At 38.3% G+C, this 18,613-nt stretch overlaps 1 protein-coding gene across 1 annotated transcript in view; it reads left to right on the top strand.

The window, feature by feature from the left end:
• Positions 1-18,613, top strand: part of LOC102263838 (ventricular zone-expressed PH domain-containing protein homolog 1) — a 110,553-nt gene that overhangs the window by 48,274 nt on the left and 43,666 nt on the right. Inside the window, exons 4-5 of the mRNA XM_014546241.1 lie at positions 8,122-8,261; positions 11,951-12,085. Coding sequence (XP_014401727.1) covers positions 8,122-8,261; positions 11,951-12,085 — 275 coding nt within the window. The remainder of the gene's footprint in view (positions 1-8,121; positions 8,262-11,950; positions 12,086-18,613) is intronic.

Here is an 18,613-nt window from a genome sequence, read left to right as displayed (position 1 = left end):
GTGCAACCAAGGTTGAGAACCACTGCCCTAGAGTGAGAAAGATAATAAGCAAATAAAAATATAAAATTTTAGAAAGTACATTCTAGATCAGTTTTTTAGCCTATCCCATTTTACAGATAAGAAACAAGAGGACACAATGGGGGAAAGGGGAGACATGTGTAATACTTTAAACAATAAAGAATTTAAATTAAAAACAGGAGAAGAAGCAGCAAGAGGACAGGGAGAAAAGAGAACAATAGTCTACCCACTAAGGCCCTGGTTATCTGACACCTGGGCCAAGGATCTTTCCACTGGACCATACTTGCTTTTTGAGGTACTTCTATTACCTTTATTTTCTGATTCATTCCAAGGAGAATGAACTCTGGAACTTGGGGTCAAATTCTAGCTCATTTGCTTCCTGGAAGTTTGATCTTGAGATTTCCTTCTCCATAAAACAGGGAGAACAAGATCTACATCATGAGTGTTCAATGTAATACGTTGCACCTGCACCTAGGTACAAAGTAAGGAGTCAATGAAAATTAGCTCCCTTCCTGCTAAGTCCCCCCAAATGCCTTCTCTGAATCTGTTGCTTATATATATGTGCAATTTAGCAATTTCAGCAAAATAGTCCCACGTTTGAATTTTATAAATCATTCTAGAAATATAGTTTGGATGTGGAGAAGAATGACTCAGTTGAAAAACCTGGGAAACAAGCCAGACTCTTTTAGTTGACCCTTATTTAGCTGGAGGACTTTTCACAGTGTAAGTTTGGTAAATAATTCAAAACAAGAGCTAACATTCCTTTTTCCAAAAAATAAAGCCAACTCTTTGATATTTCTACTAGCTATAATAAAAATCAAAGCCATATTCTATTTTTATTCTTAAAAGGCACTAATGTCTAAATAAAAAGTATGTGATCGCATCGATTATACATAACTGGCCGCCCTGCGAGGTGAGTCATGTGTCTAGTCTACCAAGAAGAAGGGTGTTTTTCTCAGATCCAATATAGATAAGTAGTAAAACCACTTATCAACTGATAGCAGATCACAGGCCATTAAAGTTAACACCACAGCCCTCCCTTTAGCTTTCTTCACCTCTGAGCCTATTCATTTTGATTATTTCCTCTGGGTTCAGAACACTCCCCTATTTTCTCCTACTATATTTAGGGATAAAAGAAGCCAATTATTTTTACTTTACACAGGCCTAGAAAGAGCTTCTCTTTATAGATTTGCCATGGCCCTTTAGACTTATGAAAAGACTAGAGGCCCGGTGCACAAGATTTGTACACTGGGCAGGGAGGGGGTAGTCCCTCAGCCCAGCCTGCACCCTCTCGCAGTCCAGGACCCCCGGGGGATCGGGCCTACGCTGACAGTCAGACATCCCTCTCGCTGTCTGGGGCTCTCACAGACTGGAACCCCTCACTCCTTACCGCCCACCTGCAGCGGAGGCACGAGAGGCTCCCGCCACCATCACTGCGCTCACCAGCCATGAGCCCAGTTTCTGGCTGAGCGGCGCTCCCCCGGTGGGAGTGAACTGACCACCAGGGGGCAGCTCCTGCATTGAGTGTGTGCCCCCTGGTGGTCAGTGCGCATCATAGCGACCAGTCATTCTGCCATTTGGTCGACTTGCATATTAGGCTTTTATTATATAGAATTTGTCCTGCGGTCGACTTGCATATTAGGCTTTTATTATATAGGATTTGTCCTACCACCAGGTTAGTGAATTTTGCTGACTATATGGGAATTACATAAACATTAATGCCTTAGGTTATATTTCTAGGTCTGGACAACTGGTGTGGTCTTATTAAAGACAGACAATTTATTTTGGATTGTCTGCCCTATCCCCACGGAAATTATAGGTAACTCGGCTGGGGAGGCAAGTTCAAGTCCACTAGACAATTACTGTGGAGGAGGTAGTATCATTTTGTGAACAAAACATAGGTCTTACATTTTGATGAACTTGAATCCAAATCTTGGTTCTGCATTTTATTTGATTAAGTCACTTAACTCTCTGATACTTTAACCTCTTAAGTAAAAATAGAGATAATCATAGATAACTATGGGGATAAAATGATAATTATATGAAACACCTAACAGAGTGATTGGTATAAAAGTAAACACTAATATTAGTTATTCCACATATTAACTTGCTGTAATATTTTAAGTAATTCACACATACACACACACATAAACTAAAATCTTACTTTTTATTATGGTTTTGTTTGATTTAGAATTTCCACTAGACTTTTAAAACATTATTACAAAACTAGAGAGCTGACGCATGAAATTCGTGGAAGGGGCTTGGCCCCTGCCACCACATCGGCTGGGCCTCTACCACCTCTGCCTTGGCCCCTGCCACCGCAGCTTTGTCCGGAAAGACATCTGGTCTAATTAGCATATTATGCTTTTATTACTATAGATTATAACTCCTTTCTGAAACTTCATGATTTCATTTAAGACTATTTCTAATTTTAGAATGTTTTCCAAAATGTTAATTGGTATACTTTCCACATTTCTAATGTTTTTGTGTTTTTTTAGCATTTTACAAAAATGAAACAAATACAGAAGTATTTTCTTAACAAGATCATAATATAACTGGTACCTGGAATACAGCTAAAATACAAGTGCCAAAACTAAGGAAGAATATTCACATTAATAAACAGCTATATCTCTCATGTTAGATATGACCATGTGGACTGTGTAGTTAAAAGTAAGATAAAATTTAAACATCAAAATATTATATTATACTTTCTCATATTCATGAGACTATCCTACTGTTTTTAGCTTTGTTGCTCCAGAAAGATTATAATAAAACTAGAAGCCTGGTGCACAATGGGGTCCCTCAGCCTGGACTGCAGAGATCGAGCCAAAACTGGCTCTCTGACATCCCCTGAGGGGTCCCAAATTGCGAGAAGGCACAGGCCAGGCCGAGGGACTCCACTAGTGCACAAATGCACCAGTCCTCTAGTATGCATATAAGATCTTTGGTTAATCTCTTCCCACTCTCCCCACTCCTCCTTCCCTCTGAGATTCATCAGTCTGTTCCATGTTTCCATGCCTGTGGTTTCTGCTCCTGCATTGAGCATCTGCCCCCTGGTGGTCAGTGCACGTCATAGCTACCCGTCGGCTGGTCGAACGGTCGGCTGGTCACTTAGGCTTTTATATATAGAGATATTATTATTATATTTTGAAAGAAGCCTCTCTATGCCAAGCACTATAGTAGAGGCTAAATACACAAAGGTTTTTAAGAAAGAGAGAGGAGAGAGGAGAGAGAGAGAGAGAGAGAGAGAGAGAGAGAGATTTTCTGCCTTCTGTAGTGCACAGAGATAAAAACACTAACAAAATGGGAGCTAGCTAGGCACCCTAGCAGTTTGGCTCAGTGGATAGAGCATTGGCCCACAGAATGAAGGTCCTCGATTTGATTCTGGTCAAGGGCACAAGCCTGGGTTGCAAGCTCAATCCCTGGTGGAGGGCATGCGGGAGGCAGCCAATCAATGATTATCTCTCATCATTGATGTTTCTATCTCTCTCTCCCTCTCCCTTCCTCTCTAAAATCAATAAAAATGTATTTTTTAAAAAAAGGAATGGAAGTTAGGCTCCTCACTATTGATGTGGGAGTTATAGGTAAGCAAGGCTAAAACTTTCCATGTGGTAAAGAATTAGAATTGAAGTCATCATATGAACTTATGTTTAGTTTAATATAGATAAAGACAGTTATATATAGAAAAAACTTTGCATATGTGTACATATATTATTTCTCACTCTTTTAGCTGAGAGGGCCAAGGAGTAATGCTGCCTCAGTAGCAACAAGCACACCTAGAACCCAGATCTTGGTTTCTAATACCATCTATAATAATAAAAGCATAATATGTAAATTGACGGAACGCCCAAACAGCAGAATGACCATCCAGACGACCTTCCGGACGACCACACTATGACACGCACTGGCGCCAGGCCAGCCAAGGCAGGTGCGGTGCAATTGGTTGGGGGGCCCGGCCATCACCCCACAATCGCCCCGCAGAGGGAGGCCCAGGCTACCTCTGCGGGGTGATTGATGGTGAGGCTCCGCAATCAATTGCCCCAAAGAGGAAGGCCTAGGCTACCCGGCCAGTGGTGCTGCGGCAGGTGAGCGGGGCCTACCTCTACAGTGAGATCGATCTGGGGGCCCTGAGATCGATCGCCCCACAGAGGAAGGCTCAGGCCACCAGCCAGCAACACTGTGGCAGGTGTGTGGGGCCAGCCAATCATCGCCCGCAGATGGAGGCTCAGGTCCAGCCAACGATCGCACCCCATGCCTGTCACCCACAGAGGGAGGCGACCAGTGGCGGAGGTGCGGAGGGGGCAGGGGGGCAGTGCTGCACAGATGGCAAGCAGGGGCAGTGTCAGGGGCAGGGCTAGCTGCCAACAGCTGGGGGAAGGAAAGCCCTAATAGGCCCTGATCACCGGCCATGCCTAGGGACCCTACCCGAGGGGTCCCGGATTGTGAGAGGGCACAGGCTGGGCTGAGGGACACTCTCCCCCCCCACCCCCGTGCACAAATTTCATGCAACAGGCCTCTAGTTCTCCAATAAAAGGAACCAGAACTCCTTGGAGAAATGACTGATTCCAAGAGAGGGGCAGGAAACATACAAAACGAGCCAGGAGTATCTTTTAGTTCCAGAAAGTAAATAAGTACAAAAAAAAGCCATACACACACACACACACACACACACACACACACACACACACACACATTCACCCACACAATGATGAGGGCACATGAAATGGATACAGGAGCCAACTGAAAGAACTCTTAATGGCCAAAGCTGGAACAATCAGAGCAAAAATAAAATAGTATTAAAATATGAAGTAAATATTTATATGCACATACTGATAGAATAATTAACTAAATAATTTGAATAAAATAACTGGAGAAGGAAGAGACAAATCTATGCAGAGGAATTTCACATAATTTATGTAGCTATTTTGCCCTCAAGGAGGTAAGCAAACTCCCCACTTTCACATAGTAACTTCCCTTCAAAGAATACAATGTGGAGCCCTGACCAGTTTGGCCCAGTGGGTAGAGCATTGGCCCATGGACCAAAGGGTCCTGGGTTCGATTCCAGTCAAGGGCACGTACCTTGATTGTAGGCTCCTCCCCAGCCTGAGCTATAGTCAGGGTGCATGCAGGAGGTAACCAATCAATGTGTTTCTCTGACATTGATGTTTCTGTCTTTCCCTCTTTCTTCCACTTTCTAAAAAATCAATGGAAAAATATCCCCAGGTGAGGATTAAAAATAAAAGAGTACAGTGTGGAAAGTGTGAGGGGGGGTGGGGGGAGAGATTACCTTTACAGTGGAGAAACATGGTAAACACTGCCTCAGCCAGGTGATCAAGGTCAACATCAATAGTCATAAGTCATGTTGATCAAATGGTATGCTATGACGAAAATGTCACTTTACCTCTGTGGTTTTCCTCCCAAAACTCCAGTATCTCATGGACTTAAGAAAATTTGTATAGATGCTCTTTCTGATGGTTCTACCATTTAATCTCTCTCTTCATGTAAGTCTAGAAAAATGAACAACCCTTTGGGCATCAATTGTATGAGTATACCATGTCTTAATGACCCATATATACTAAATTTACTACCTGGAATTACCTGGAACATTCATACCTTGTGTGATTATTTTTTAGGGTGTTCCCTACACTTACAATGTTTATCTCCCTCACACTTTTTCTAAGTTCAAAATCATGATCATCTTTCATGGTTCACCTCAAATATTTCCTCCTCAGGGAGAATAAGCTGCTCATTTCTCTGAGAGTCATAATAGTGTGTCCCTCCATCATCTCATGGGCATAAAAATTTTTTTTATAAATGTTGTTTCTAGATGTTTATAAGCAATGTTGTTTATAGACATTTCTATTGTGCTGTAAGCCTCTATAGAGTAGGGTCAACATCATGGTCCCTCTTGCTCTCACACAGTGTCTGACATTTATTTATTCAACAACAATTTATTGCATGTTTACCATTCAATACCATTGAATGAACAGGAGGGAGGAAAATTACAGAGAAAAATTAACAACTAAATATTAATACTGTGGGGAAAACTTTCCAAGCCTGGAAAGCTCTGGGGGGAAAAAATGAGAAGAAAAATATTGATACAGGTCAGCTTTACTGAAAATATTGACAAAAACCTTCTGTCACAGAACTGATTTATTTTTCCAGCCAGTGCATATGCTTCTAAGTGAAAGGTCTCTGCTCTACCACTTCACCCATTTAATGTGATCTGGGACCCCTGTGGTTTGTGTATAGAAAGCTGGTAGACTCTGGGTGAGTAAATAAATCTAAGCAATGTTCATTTTCAAAAAGAAAACATGAATGAGCAGTAAGAATTTAGTGTAGGAAATAGACAAAAACTTTTTTCATGGCAGAGGTCTGAAGTTCAACTTACAACTGACATGGGTTCTTAGGAAAGAACTTTGCTTTTGAAACTTTCTATTAAAGAGAAACATGTTGCTATCTCAATGTCTATATACATTCAATTTATTTCGAATACCATTTTTGGTGTGGCTCTCTTGATCTACTTGTTTCTTATTTCTCTAGTATATATTAAGTTCCAAACTTCAGAGCATCGGTGCCAAAATGTATTTTTCATTACCCTTGTCAAACAATTTCTGATAGGGCAATTTTAACTCGATAGGTGCTCCATTCGATTCTGAGGTCTTTCTTTCCCAGATCCAGGCCTCCTGGTCTTTCCCACTGAAACTTCCAAACTCTCTTTACATGTCATGACCCATCATTCACCCTCAGAATGCAGGAATGATTTCTGATTTTAAAGAAGGATATTGAATGCTCAACCCAACATTTTTTAATTCCCCAAAACAATTAACTTCATGAAAACTAGTTCTTTCATACCAATGTTTCAGAATCACAGAAAGCTGTTTATACTATTAAGATTCCAGTATATACTTCTAAATTGCCTTGTGGATTTATTGCTCTGTTTCCAATGCCTTCTTCTCTAATCTGTCACTGGCCGCCTTCCCTGAACGCTTCCAAACTCTTCCTGAAAAGCCTGTTATGCCTTCACACCTAATGGAGCAAGGATAGGGACTGACTCTGTCACCTTATTAGGGTCCCCATCCCCTTTTAATAAATGCTAATCCATTTCCATTTTTAATCGTAGGGCATACTGAATCTATTAACTTTCAACATGTTTCATGTAAAATGTCAGATTAATTCTGAAGCAATAAATACTCCATGAACTGTTAATATGACTACAGATTTTAAGATCCCCGGTAAAGCGTTCCAACATGGCATCAGTTCAGCTGACTTCAAATCCTGGTTCTGCCACAAGTTAGGCAGCCTTCAGCAATATTTTTTTTCTGGATCTCTGAGCATCATTCATCTGTCTGGATATTCTCTGAGGAGCATCTCTTGTGTGTCATGTACCAAGGTCACCCTGACCTTCAAATAGGCTAAGCTTCATCATCTTTAAAATAGCAAGAATAATGCCCATCTTGTAGGATTGTAAAGATTAAATGGCTCCTCCTATACATGACTTCTCACCACTTCTACTCTATTCCACTACCACTGTCTTCCCCCACTTTCTTGTCCCTAAAGGATGATCTTATTAAGCTTCCTTGCTGAAGCTCCTCAAGATGAAATGACCTTTTAGAATCAGACCAGGCCAGTTCACAGGAAGCCACACTTCTGGCCAGCTACTTTGGAGGCTGTCTGCGTGGCCCCTGCACAATCAAGTGAACCGGGGCCCTGATTCATGACACACCATCCACCGTCCAAAAATGGCTGGGTTTCCTCCATCCACTTGCTTATTCCTCCCACATTATCCTTTCAAGGTGCCCAATAAGAAGGAAATGACACAGTATCTCCCTTTTTATTGGAGAGAAGTTAACTCTGCTGTGTTAGTTGCTTGGAGATTCCTCATGCATTGTTCACTAAAACCAGAGAAAGATGGATAAAAGCATCTGCATTTAAATCTGCATTCCATGAAGTGGATTCACTCCCAAATACACAGCTGTTTGGAGTTACTGGTTGTCAGACTGAAAGCTGAAGAATGGATTTCGAAAGGTGTTTGTGTGTTGAAGTATAAAGTGTAACTCCGAGAAGACTCGAATGTTCAATGCTATGTGTATTTATTCCTAGATTCTGTTAGAAGTTGTGTAGCCAAGTTGTTCTTCACCTGCTCCCTGAAGGGCCATTACTGCCTGTACAGTAAATCCAGTTTTATTCTCATCAGCCAAGAACCTCAGCCGTGGATCCAGATCATGTTTCTGTTTCAGCAGGTGTGTATAAGCTAAGTTCATCGTGGCTCGTTGGTATGAGTTTATGATCATTTTTACTGAATTATTATGTGACCAAAGTTGATATGTAGGGAACAGCAATGCATACACATTTCATCACTAATTTTTAATAAGGATTTTAAAAAATATTTTAGGATACTTTTCTTATAAAAAGTTCTGGATTACTAATCAGGAGACCAACCCTATTAATATTCTATAATAATAAAAGCATAATATGCTAATTAGACCAGACATCCTTCCAGACGACCCTCCGGACAAAGCCAGGGCTGCGAGGGCTGAGCCCCTTGCACAAATTTCGTCATTGGCCTCTAGTTCATTTATAAAAAAAGGAAAATAAAAGGGAAAATACTTTTTTGTGAAACAACAAAAATACCAGCTTATTTGGGGGAAGAGCTTTCCTAATGTAGAGCTAGCCTTTATTTATAGTCTCAATCTCCAGTTAATTTTCATGTTGGCACACCCTTTTAGACATTGTTAAAATACTGGAATGCTATTTTTTGCACAAAATATATCACTATAGGTAAAATTTCATAACAAGAAACTTTCAACTTAATAATTAAAATTTTGATGCAAATGTTTTAGCATTAAAAAAGATTCTTCTTTTAGCTAAGTAACAAAATAAACTGATGAACGAAGTGGATCCAGAACATGGAAGCATGGAACAGAGTGTGGAATCGCAGAGGGAAGGTGGGGGAGGGTTGGTGGGTGGGAGGTAATCAACCAAGGACCTTGTATGCTATGCATGGCCCATGGACACAGACAATGGGGTGGTGAGGGCTGGGGCAAGGCGGGGAATGGCTGGAGGGGTCAATGGGGGGAAAAGGGAGACATATGTAATACTCACAACAAAGAAAAAAAAGAAATGACATGAAGGCAAAAAAAAAGATTCTTTAACGGAAATATTTATCTCAAATGCATTAAATTTTCATGTAAAATTATAATACAGATTATAAAGTGTTAGTAATACAAGAGACCTTAGACATCATTTTTACTGATAAGAAATTGAAGGGCAGGAAGAGATCAACTGAAGGACTTGTATACATGTATATAAGCCAAACCAATGGACATGGACAACAGGGGGATGGGAGCATGAGTGTGTGTGTGTGTGTGGGGAGGTTGGGGGTTAATGGGGCGGATGAGGACACATTTGTAATACCTTAACTAATAAAAAAAAATTTTAAAAAAAGAAAATTGAAGGGCAGAATTCAGATTACCTGACTCCTGATCCAGTAGTCTTTTCATTATTGCACATGTGTTAAAAAATAAAATGAATGGATGCAGGCAGGTACAGAAAAGAAAGGAGGGAAAAACAGAATTCAAATGCTGTAAGATGCTTAAAAATTAGGCCAAGTGGTAAGATAGTTTATTTACTTCTATTAATAAAATATTTCTATTATACCCCCTGCAAAAGTCACAACCAGGCAGTTATATTTTATAAATAAAAGCAGCTGAATGTATCATAACCATAAAGTGGAACTATAGTAATTAAGAAAAGAGACAGCTTAGATGTGCCTTAAGACTATCTATCACCTATTCTATAAGACTTAATAACTCACAACTCGTGTTTTGATGTGAATCAAGTTGTATTGGAATACAACAAAAAAAAGCATTGATTTTTGTTCCATTTCTTAAAAGAATGACCTTATTTTACTTTAATTACTTTACTTACAGTTTTCAAATAGTTTTCATCAGTGATTTTGTATTTGGTTTGATCTTTGGCTTTGTTCTTAACAGTTGTCGGTTTTCTGAAAACAAACCAAGAAAACTTGCTTTTATTTTTGCCCCTTTATCTTATTTTATTGACATAGTCTGATTCTTTGTCTTTTTCTTTAAGCAAAATCGCCCCAAAGCATGTTTATACTGCTTTTCGTCTTTGTTCATTTTACTGTAATGGCTCCTTTCTTTTTCCATAGCTTTGATAATGTGTGGTCTGGATAAGCCCTGGCTTCACAACATCAATAAAAGATTTGAAAAAAAAACACAAATCTTTGACTTCACGATTACAAACACAGCCTTGCATCAATTTAACAGATTCATGGAACTCTTGAACTCACTGATTCCAGTCTAAACGCTCCTCTTTGGACTGATGATTAATTAAGTCAGGCTCTGCTTCTCTTTATTTTTTAAAAATATATTTTTATTGATTTCAGAGAGGAAGGGAGATAGATAGAAGCATCAATGATGAGAATCATTGATCAGCTGCCTCCTGCATGCCCCCTATTGGGAATTGAGCCTGCAACCTGGGCATGTGCCCTGACCGGGAATTGAACCTGTGACCTCCTGGTTCATAGGTTGACACTCAACCACTGAGCCATGCTGGCCAGACTCTGCTCCTCTTTAAATGAAAAATCATGTGCTACATAACTTTCTGGTAATAAATAAATTCTCAGATGTGTCCACATTATGGGTGCATAATCAGCTTACCTGGTACTGGCTCTTAGCCTTTTTTAATCTGCAGGCCACTTAGAGTATAAAGTTCTTCACCTTTCCCCACTCAGTCCAAATAGCTCATCTTTATAGTAATGACATATTTCTCGGGAAAAACTTACTAATTTTTATTTACTAAATAGAAATTTCTTATGCACAAACTACATAGTTTCATAAGTCGATGCTTGGATATCATTGTCATAGAAAATAGGATTTATACGCCAATATCATAATTTTGTCATACCTCAGTATAAAATATAATACATAAATGGTTTTGTGTGTTTATAAATAATATTTTATGCTCTCTGTTATGTTCTGTATGTTTTTATAAAATTGTTTCTTTGACTTGAAATGTTCACATTTAAAGTTATAACACTTTACATCACAACATGTAAATAACTATTAAAAACATAATAGATTAGTAAATATACAAACACAATTTAAATTTTCCTTTGAACTTTTTATTTTCATTAGTTTGAATGAAATATACATAAATGTGATTTTCTTTACATAACAATCTTGTTATCTAACACTTAGAATATCTTAAAGTTCTAGGAATATCCATCCATTATACATTTTAGGATTAAAAATGTTTTTTGTTTCCCACACTTCTATTCACAATGTTCATATTTGGATATGTGCAAAATGAACACTCAATTATTTAATTTCTAGTCTTCATAATCTACTCTGATATTTGTGCTTTAGATTTAATTTTATACATTAATTCTCAGAGCTTTGAAAAATAAATATTTATATTGACCATTTTCCAATTGGGTAACATGCTTGGGAAATTATTGAAGTAAATACTATGTTACAAAGATTAGGCATATTTATAGAGATCAATGTCAACTGCCTTGAAAATCTTATTCAATACTTTTAATTTTTCTCTCTATAATAAAAAAAGTGTAATATGCTAATTAGACCAGACATCCTCCCGGAAGACCTTCTGGACGAAGCCGGGGCTGTGAGGGAAGCCTAGGTCCTGGCTGCCAGAGGGAAGCCGGTGCCAGCAGCTGGAGGAAGGAAGGCCTACTCTTGCATGAATTTCGTGCATCGGGCCTCTAGTCTATAATAATAAAAAGCCTAAAATATATCATATGTTCAATCTTCAAGGTAGCTTTGTTCTTCTATTTAAATTTAAACCATGTTAAAGTTCAAATCAAGCCCAAATAGTGCACTGTAGCCAATCAAACAATCTTGGGGAGACAAGAGACAACATGTTTTTCTCACTAATGCCCTTTCAGAGCCTATTTCCGGAGCCCCTATCCATCCAGAGCCGTTCTGTGCAATTTCTCAGATCTCTGTGGGAGAAGACCCAGGCAGAGGGTGCTCACAGCTTCGAAACAGCCATGCTGGAGTCCACATTTCCACAGCAGAAGGTAAATGCTTCTTTCCCAGGATATGTTATTTTAAACTAAGATTCAAGATTATCTTGAAGCAGTTTGCCTATGTCTCAACAGTTTCATTTTTTCCTTCTCTCCTTGATCTTCTTTTATTATTATTTTAGAAAACACTTATTAAGTAATATAGCACCAAATTTCATGTGGTGCTGCAGTGGCCTCAGGTTAGAGCGGTGTCAGTAGACAGGGTCATCGCCTATTGTGACTTTGTTAAATCAACATTTGTGAAGTGGGGCACAGGGTGCCAGATGGTGACCCCCATACAACAAAAGACCAGAAGAGAAACTGAAATAGACAAGTTTATTACTCACAGGTCCTGGAGGAAGTACACAGCAGGCCTCGAGGGGCCACTTGGGGAGGTTAAGTGAGGGTGCAGAGAGAGAGAGAGAGAGAGAGAGAGAGAGGTTCTGGGACACATGCCTTTATTTGGGGTCTGTGGAGAGAGTACTTTTGGGTTCCCAGGCTAAGGCCAGCTTGTCCAATTCAAACCAAAAAGAGTGGGGTTTTGGTAAGCCCATGAAAGTCTTACCTAAGGCACACCCAAGGAGAAGGCCCTGGGAAGCAGGGAAAACTTGATCACAGGGCTGTTGGGGAAATCATAGCAGAAACTTTTATTTGCTCGTGACTCTGTAGGCTGTTGTCTGGAACATGCACTTGCATTAGGCGGCCAGTGTCAGTTTAAGGCCCCTCATGGGCTGATGGATGCCAACGCAGCAATATCCTGGAGTAGCTTAGCTAAACGTTGGCACTGCTGTTTGAGGCTCACAGACTGACATAGTACAACCCACTAAAAGCTATTCCTATGACGTGGAATAGAAAACATTTTACAAAAGAAGACCATGGACCCCAGGATCGAAAGGGAAAGAGCACCAGTGAACGGGGCTCCAGGTTTTTCAGTGCCTTTCATTTCTTCCTTCCAAACTTCCTGTCATGCCCTTGTCCTCTGCAATCACCACACACAAAAAAAAGTAGATAAGGTGAACAGGAAGAGAAAGCATGGTCAGGGAGAAGGAGCTGTGCTGAGGCAGGCAAGTATGACTTGAGACCCAGAGCATTTTAAGAGTGTGGAAGCAGGGCCATAGCTCTCAGGACACAGTGGCCTGAGACCACCTCAGCAGGCCCCCAAACTTGGAAAATATCAGAATGTGGAACTACACCCATCCAATCAGTAAAGTGAAACTGACATGGACCTACACTGACATGGTCAGTTTTGTGTGTGAGAGAAGTTGCAGGCCCGAATATGCGGAGAATGATTGGAGGAAAGCTGACTGGAGGCAGGAAGACTACTTAGGAAGCTGTTACTGTAATCAGGTAGGAAATGAAGGCATGAATCAAAGCTGGACATTGTAGGAAGACGATGGGTGCAAGGCTCTTAAAGAAGTAGAATCAACAGCACTTGGTGCCTGATAAGGAAACTGGAAGAACCAAGGATGATTCCAGGCGCATCGTGGGGGTAAATGGATGATGGCTCCATCCTGAAAAAGAGAGACCACAAAGGAAGCCACTGTGGGAAAAGAAGGTAAAGCATTCTGGCTTACATATTTGAGTTGAAGTTGTTTGTATAGGTAACCACGTGATGATGGTGGTTGAAATGGATCTCAGTTACATATTTGAGTTGAAGTTGTTTGTATAGGTAACCATGTGATGATGGTGGTTGAAATGGATCTCAGGAAGACCAGGACTGGAGGTATGGGTTTGGAAAACATAAGGTAGAACTTGACATTATGACAGTGAATTGAATCACTCAGGGAAAGTAGAATATGTACAATGAGAATAGAGATTGGTTATTGATCTCTCCTTAGCAAATATCACCATCTTCTCTATACTCAAAGATCTTGATTATTCTTGCCTTACCTTTAAGAAAACACAGTAATAACCATTGGATGCTTACTAAGCAAACCAGAGGTTATGAGAATACATATATGATCATGGTTTTGTCTTTGTTTTACTATTGAGAAGGGGAGTAAACATACCAATATTAAATAAATTCAAAGAACAAACAAGTAGCAAATTAATCAAAAACTGTTATATTGTAAAATTAACTCAATACCTCTTAAGTGATGAAGGATTGTGAAAGGATGACATATGGGTCTGATTCATCAGAAGTTTATTTAGGGTAAGACACTGAAGACACATTCAACTATTGCATCACTATTTTTGGCTTTGGTTTAAGAATTAGGTATGCAGTATGAAAGAATAAAGGAAATGCCACAATTGCACCAATACAAAGTAGAATGGAATTCTTTGTATATTTCACTCAATTGTTAAACTGGGTATCATGTCTAGAGACAATGCCTCAAATTCTTATAAATTTTTCATTGTGAACTGTATTTTAACTAGAGGTCACCAGTAAATTAGAACTTGGCATGATGTTTCAAGTCCTAGGAGATTTTTTAAAACTTGGCAGATCAGTTTTGCGCATGCTCACAAGTATACCTATTCGTATTTCTTTTATTTTATACAGATAGTCATCTAGAGGAAAGTTAACTGCAAATTTTTTAGTTTTATAATTTTTTAGTTTTCAAATTTTTTAGTTTTATAATTTGGTTTATTCATAAGTAACTGAAAAAGTCTTTAATATCTAGATTGTACATCTTTGGCAGTTATCTGCCTGGGTATTTCTCAATCAAACTGATTTTCTTCTATTTTTTTTATGAAGTGTTGTGTCCACTAAATTCAAAATTGCTGTGAGGATGGTCCAAAGACTGCTTTATTTATTTTTTCACCATATGTACACTGTAACATACGCTAGTGATTGAAAATGATGAGTGTTTCTGCATCAGCTGCGGTGATGGAGTTGACACTGTAGCTAAGTGGATTTAGAAAGAAGGAGAAAACTCCTGAGAAAATGCCTCACTCTCTGGAATATGATGCTGGAGGGCTTGTTCTTGCTGTTGCCTTTTAATAAAATTCTGGAATTTCAGAACTGAAAATCAACAATAGATATTTATTAACTTGGAAAGTGCTTGAGTGCAGGGATTGCACCGTTTTTACTGTTATTTTTCCAAGTTCACACAGTGCCTGGTAGGAGCTCAATATATAATGGGAACTAACTGAATGAATAAATTAATCTTGTCATTTTCTGGATGTTAAAAATGGAAGCAAAAGGACCTGGTGAAGGTCACATAGCTAGTCAATAGCACTAGAGTGCAAAAGATTGTCTCTTCCCCATGCAAAGTGTGTGGTGGGTCTGGATGGCTCTCTGGAGTCGCAGTCCTCCACGTGGTGGCTTAGAATTCCAGGTGCATCTTCTGTTCTGTGTTCATCTTCTGGCAACTCAATATCAACATTTGCATCTACAGTCACCACAGTGGAGGAAGAGAGGGAACTCAGAGAATCACAGACTGACTTTTAAAAGTTTCTGCCTGGAATGACACATCCCTTTTCATAGTTCACTGGTGCAGTGAAGGCTTGGGTGTTGGGGTGGGGCAGGAGAAGGGTGGAGGGGGTTAATGGAGGCGGGGGGAGAAGAGGATATCTGTAATACTTTCAACAATAAAGATAAATAAATAAAAATTTAAAAAAATAAAATTAGTGTTTTAAGAGTATCTACCAACAGGATTGTAATGATCAAATAATACATACAAATCCCTTAGAACAATTCCTGTGTAACATAATAAATACCAAATGTTAGCTCAAAAAAAACAAACAGATGAGAGCATGATTATTGCTGTGGGGATAAATTAATGGTAAAGGATAAAGATTCCAGAAATAGCCCCAAGAATATATAGACACTTGGTAGATTCTTTTTTTTAAAAAAAAGAAGAAAATGAAATATTTTCAAAATAGTATGGGGACAGGTGACTTTCCAGATTGAAAAGATAAAATTAGGTCCCTCCCAGACATTATGTACATAAATCAACTCCAGATAGATTAGAGGCCTAAATGTAGAAGAAACCTTAGAAGTAGAAGAAAATACTAAAGTTTACCTTTAGGACTTCAGGATAAGAAAGGATTTCTTAAGACCTAAGTGAACAGAAATCATGAAGCAAATATGAATAACAGATTTGGCTACACAAAAAGTTTAAATTTCTCTATAACAAAACATACCATAACAAAGGTAAAAGGTACGAACAAGCTATAAGAAGGTATTTGAAATATGTATAACTCACACATTAAAAAAAAATCTATAAATCAACACAGAAGAGACAAACAACTGAAGAAAAAATTTAATGAAGAACATGAACAGAAAATTCATCGAACAGGAAACTCAAATGACCAAAAATGTAAGATGTTTAGACTCACTAAAAATTATTGAAATAATTGATTTACAATTTTTAAAATGATAACCCCATTTTACAATGATCAAAAACTGGTGAGAGGGTGGGAGTAAGGGGGAGAGATCAAATTTTTTTTTCTTTATTGGCAGTGGTCGGCAAACTACGGCTCACGAGCCACATGCGGCTCTTTGGCCCCTTGAGTGTGGCTCTTCCACAAAATATCGACTTCTGCCACGAAGTTTCAATCACACTGTACATGCGTGCCCGCACCTGGTATTTTGTGGAAGAGCCACACTCAAGGGGCCAAAGAATCGCATGTGGCTCGTGAGCCGCAGTTTGCCGACCACTGCCAATAAAGAAAAAAAAATGGTGAGAATAAAAATATGTGACAATAAAAGTCTTTGCAAATACATAAAAGAATGAGAATGTTTATACACAATAAATGAGAATAAAACAGGTTTACCTATTTAGGAAAAAAGTATTTAAGAAAAAATATATGTAATAATTAAATCAGACTCAAATATATGTAATAAAATATATAATAATTAAATTAGACAGCTAGCTGACAGTCAACATGGGTGAGTAACTAGCTTTCCAGAAGTCTTCCTTTCATTTAAAGCTTATTTTAAAAAATGTTTGCGCATACCCTCCAAAGGAGTCCCCTATCTAGTTAATTAACATTCATAGCATTATATTGATCTCCCCGCCATGAAACATTTAAGCTCTCTGTAAACAGAGCTTAAACATTTTATCAGAGATCTCATTTCTTTCCATAAAGATGTTTTTTTATTATAATGTACAAAAATGTTCTGTCCTAGACAAAGTTTAAGTCAAATTTTCCTTTACAACCATTTTAAAAGAGCAATCTGGTAATAGCTGGTTATATTATAAATTCATTGTGCCCTGTTATCTTGCAATTCCTTTTCTAGGTAGAACTCTCACATACCTGCATGAGGAGACATGAACAGATGTTAACTGAGCACTGTTTGCACCCCCAAAAAAATCAGAAGCAATGAAAATGAACATCAGTAGAAGAAAGAAAAAAAAATGTTGTGGTATAGTCATGTTATACAGGCAATAAAAGGGAATTAATTAGATCTATATGTAGCAACATGGGATACATTTTGAAAACAGAATATTGAGTTCTATTAAGCAAGTTGCAAGAGTATGACATGAATAGTATGCTAGTTTACATAAATTTTTAAAGCACACTTAAGCAGTACTATGCATTATTTATGGGTACATATACTTGTGATCAAAATATAGCGCCATATTTAGACTCACACCAAATTCATGATGGCATTGTCTCTAGATAACAAGGAACTGGGGGAGAAGGGGGAAGAGGGAGGGAAGTGTTACTGGGAAGAAGATTAAGGAGATCTCAATTTCATCTGTAATTTTGTGTTTTTTTTAAAACAGAAGCAAAATATGAGTATTAATTTAGCTGGCAAGTACATGAGTATTTGTTACATTATCCATTTAAATAATTAAAATTTAATTAAACTTATAAGTAATGTCTAAGAGTTGAGGATTGATAGATTTGACTCCATAAAAATACAAAGTTTATAAAACCAAACCTGTGTATACAATAACTTAAATGAAAATATGTGTCACAGCATACAAGGCAAAGTTTCATATCCTTAAGATACTTAAGCTCATTCAAATTAATCATTGGAGTTGGTCAAGAGCATGAGCAAATAAGACTTGGAGTCCAGAAAAAGTGTTCAGTCAAGATATAAAAACTGAAATTAAAATAGAATGGCCCTTTTAAATTCATTTTTAAAAAGACAATAATCAGTGTTGACTAGATTAAGGGAGTTCAGACACTCTCACACATTTCTAGTTGAAGTGGAAATTATTTCAACATTCCTAAAAAACAATTTAGCAATGCCAGTCAAGAGTCTTAAAAATATTCATATCCTTTAACACAGTGATCCTATTTCTAGGAATCTGTTCTAAAGAAATTATCTGAAATGTGTACAAAACTTAAGACACACATACCAAAAAGTATTGTGGAGTGATTTGTAAATAGCCTAAATACCTAAAGATGGGAGAAAGAGAGTCTTAAATATAAATGTAGAAATAGAAATATAGATAGATAGATATATCTAGAGATGGGAGAATTAAAGTAATATATTCATCCATATGGACAAATATTAAGGAACCATGCAAGTTATGTTCATGGGAAATGTTTTTTTTTAATGTTCTTAAATCTTTATTGTTCAGATTATTACAGTTGTTCCTCTTTTTTTCCCCCCATAGCTTTCCACCTGGTTCCCACCCCACC

The sequence above is a fragment of the Myotis brandtii genome, unplaced genomic scaffold (genome assembly GCF_000412655.1).
Source record: "Myotis brandtii unplaced genomic scaffold, ASM41265v1 scaffold436, whole genome shotgun sequence".
Classification (NCBI taxonomy): Eukaryota; Metazoa; Chordata; class Mammalia; order Chiroptera; family Vespertilionidae; genus Myotis; species Myotis brandtii.
Note: the sequence above shows the minus strand (reverse complement) of the source record. Positions and strands in the feature narration are given on the sequence as shown.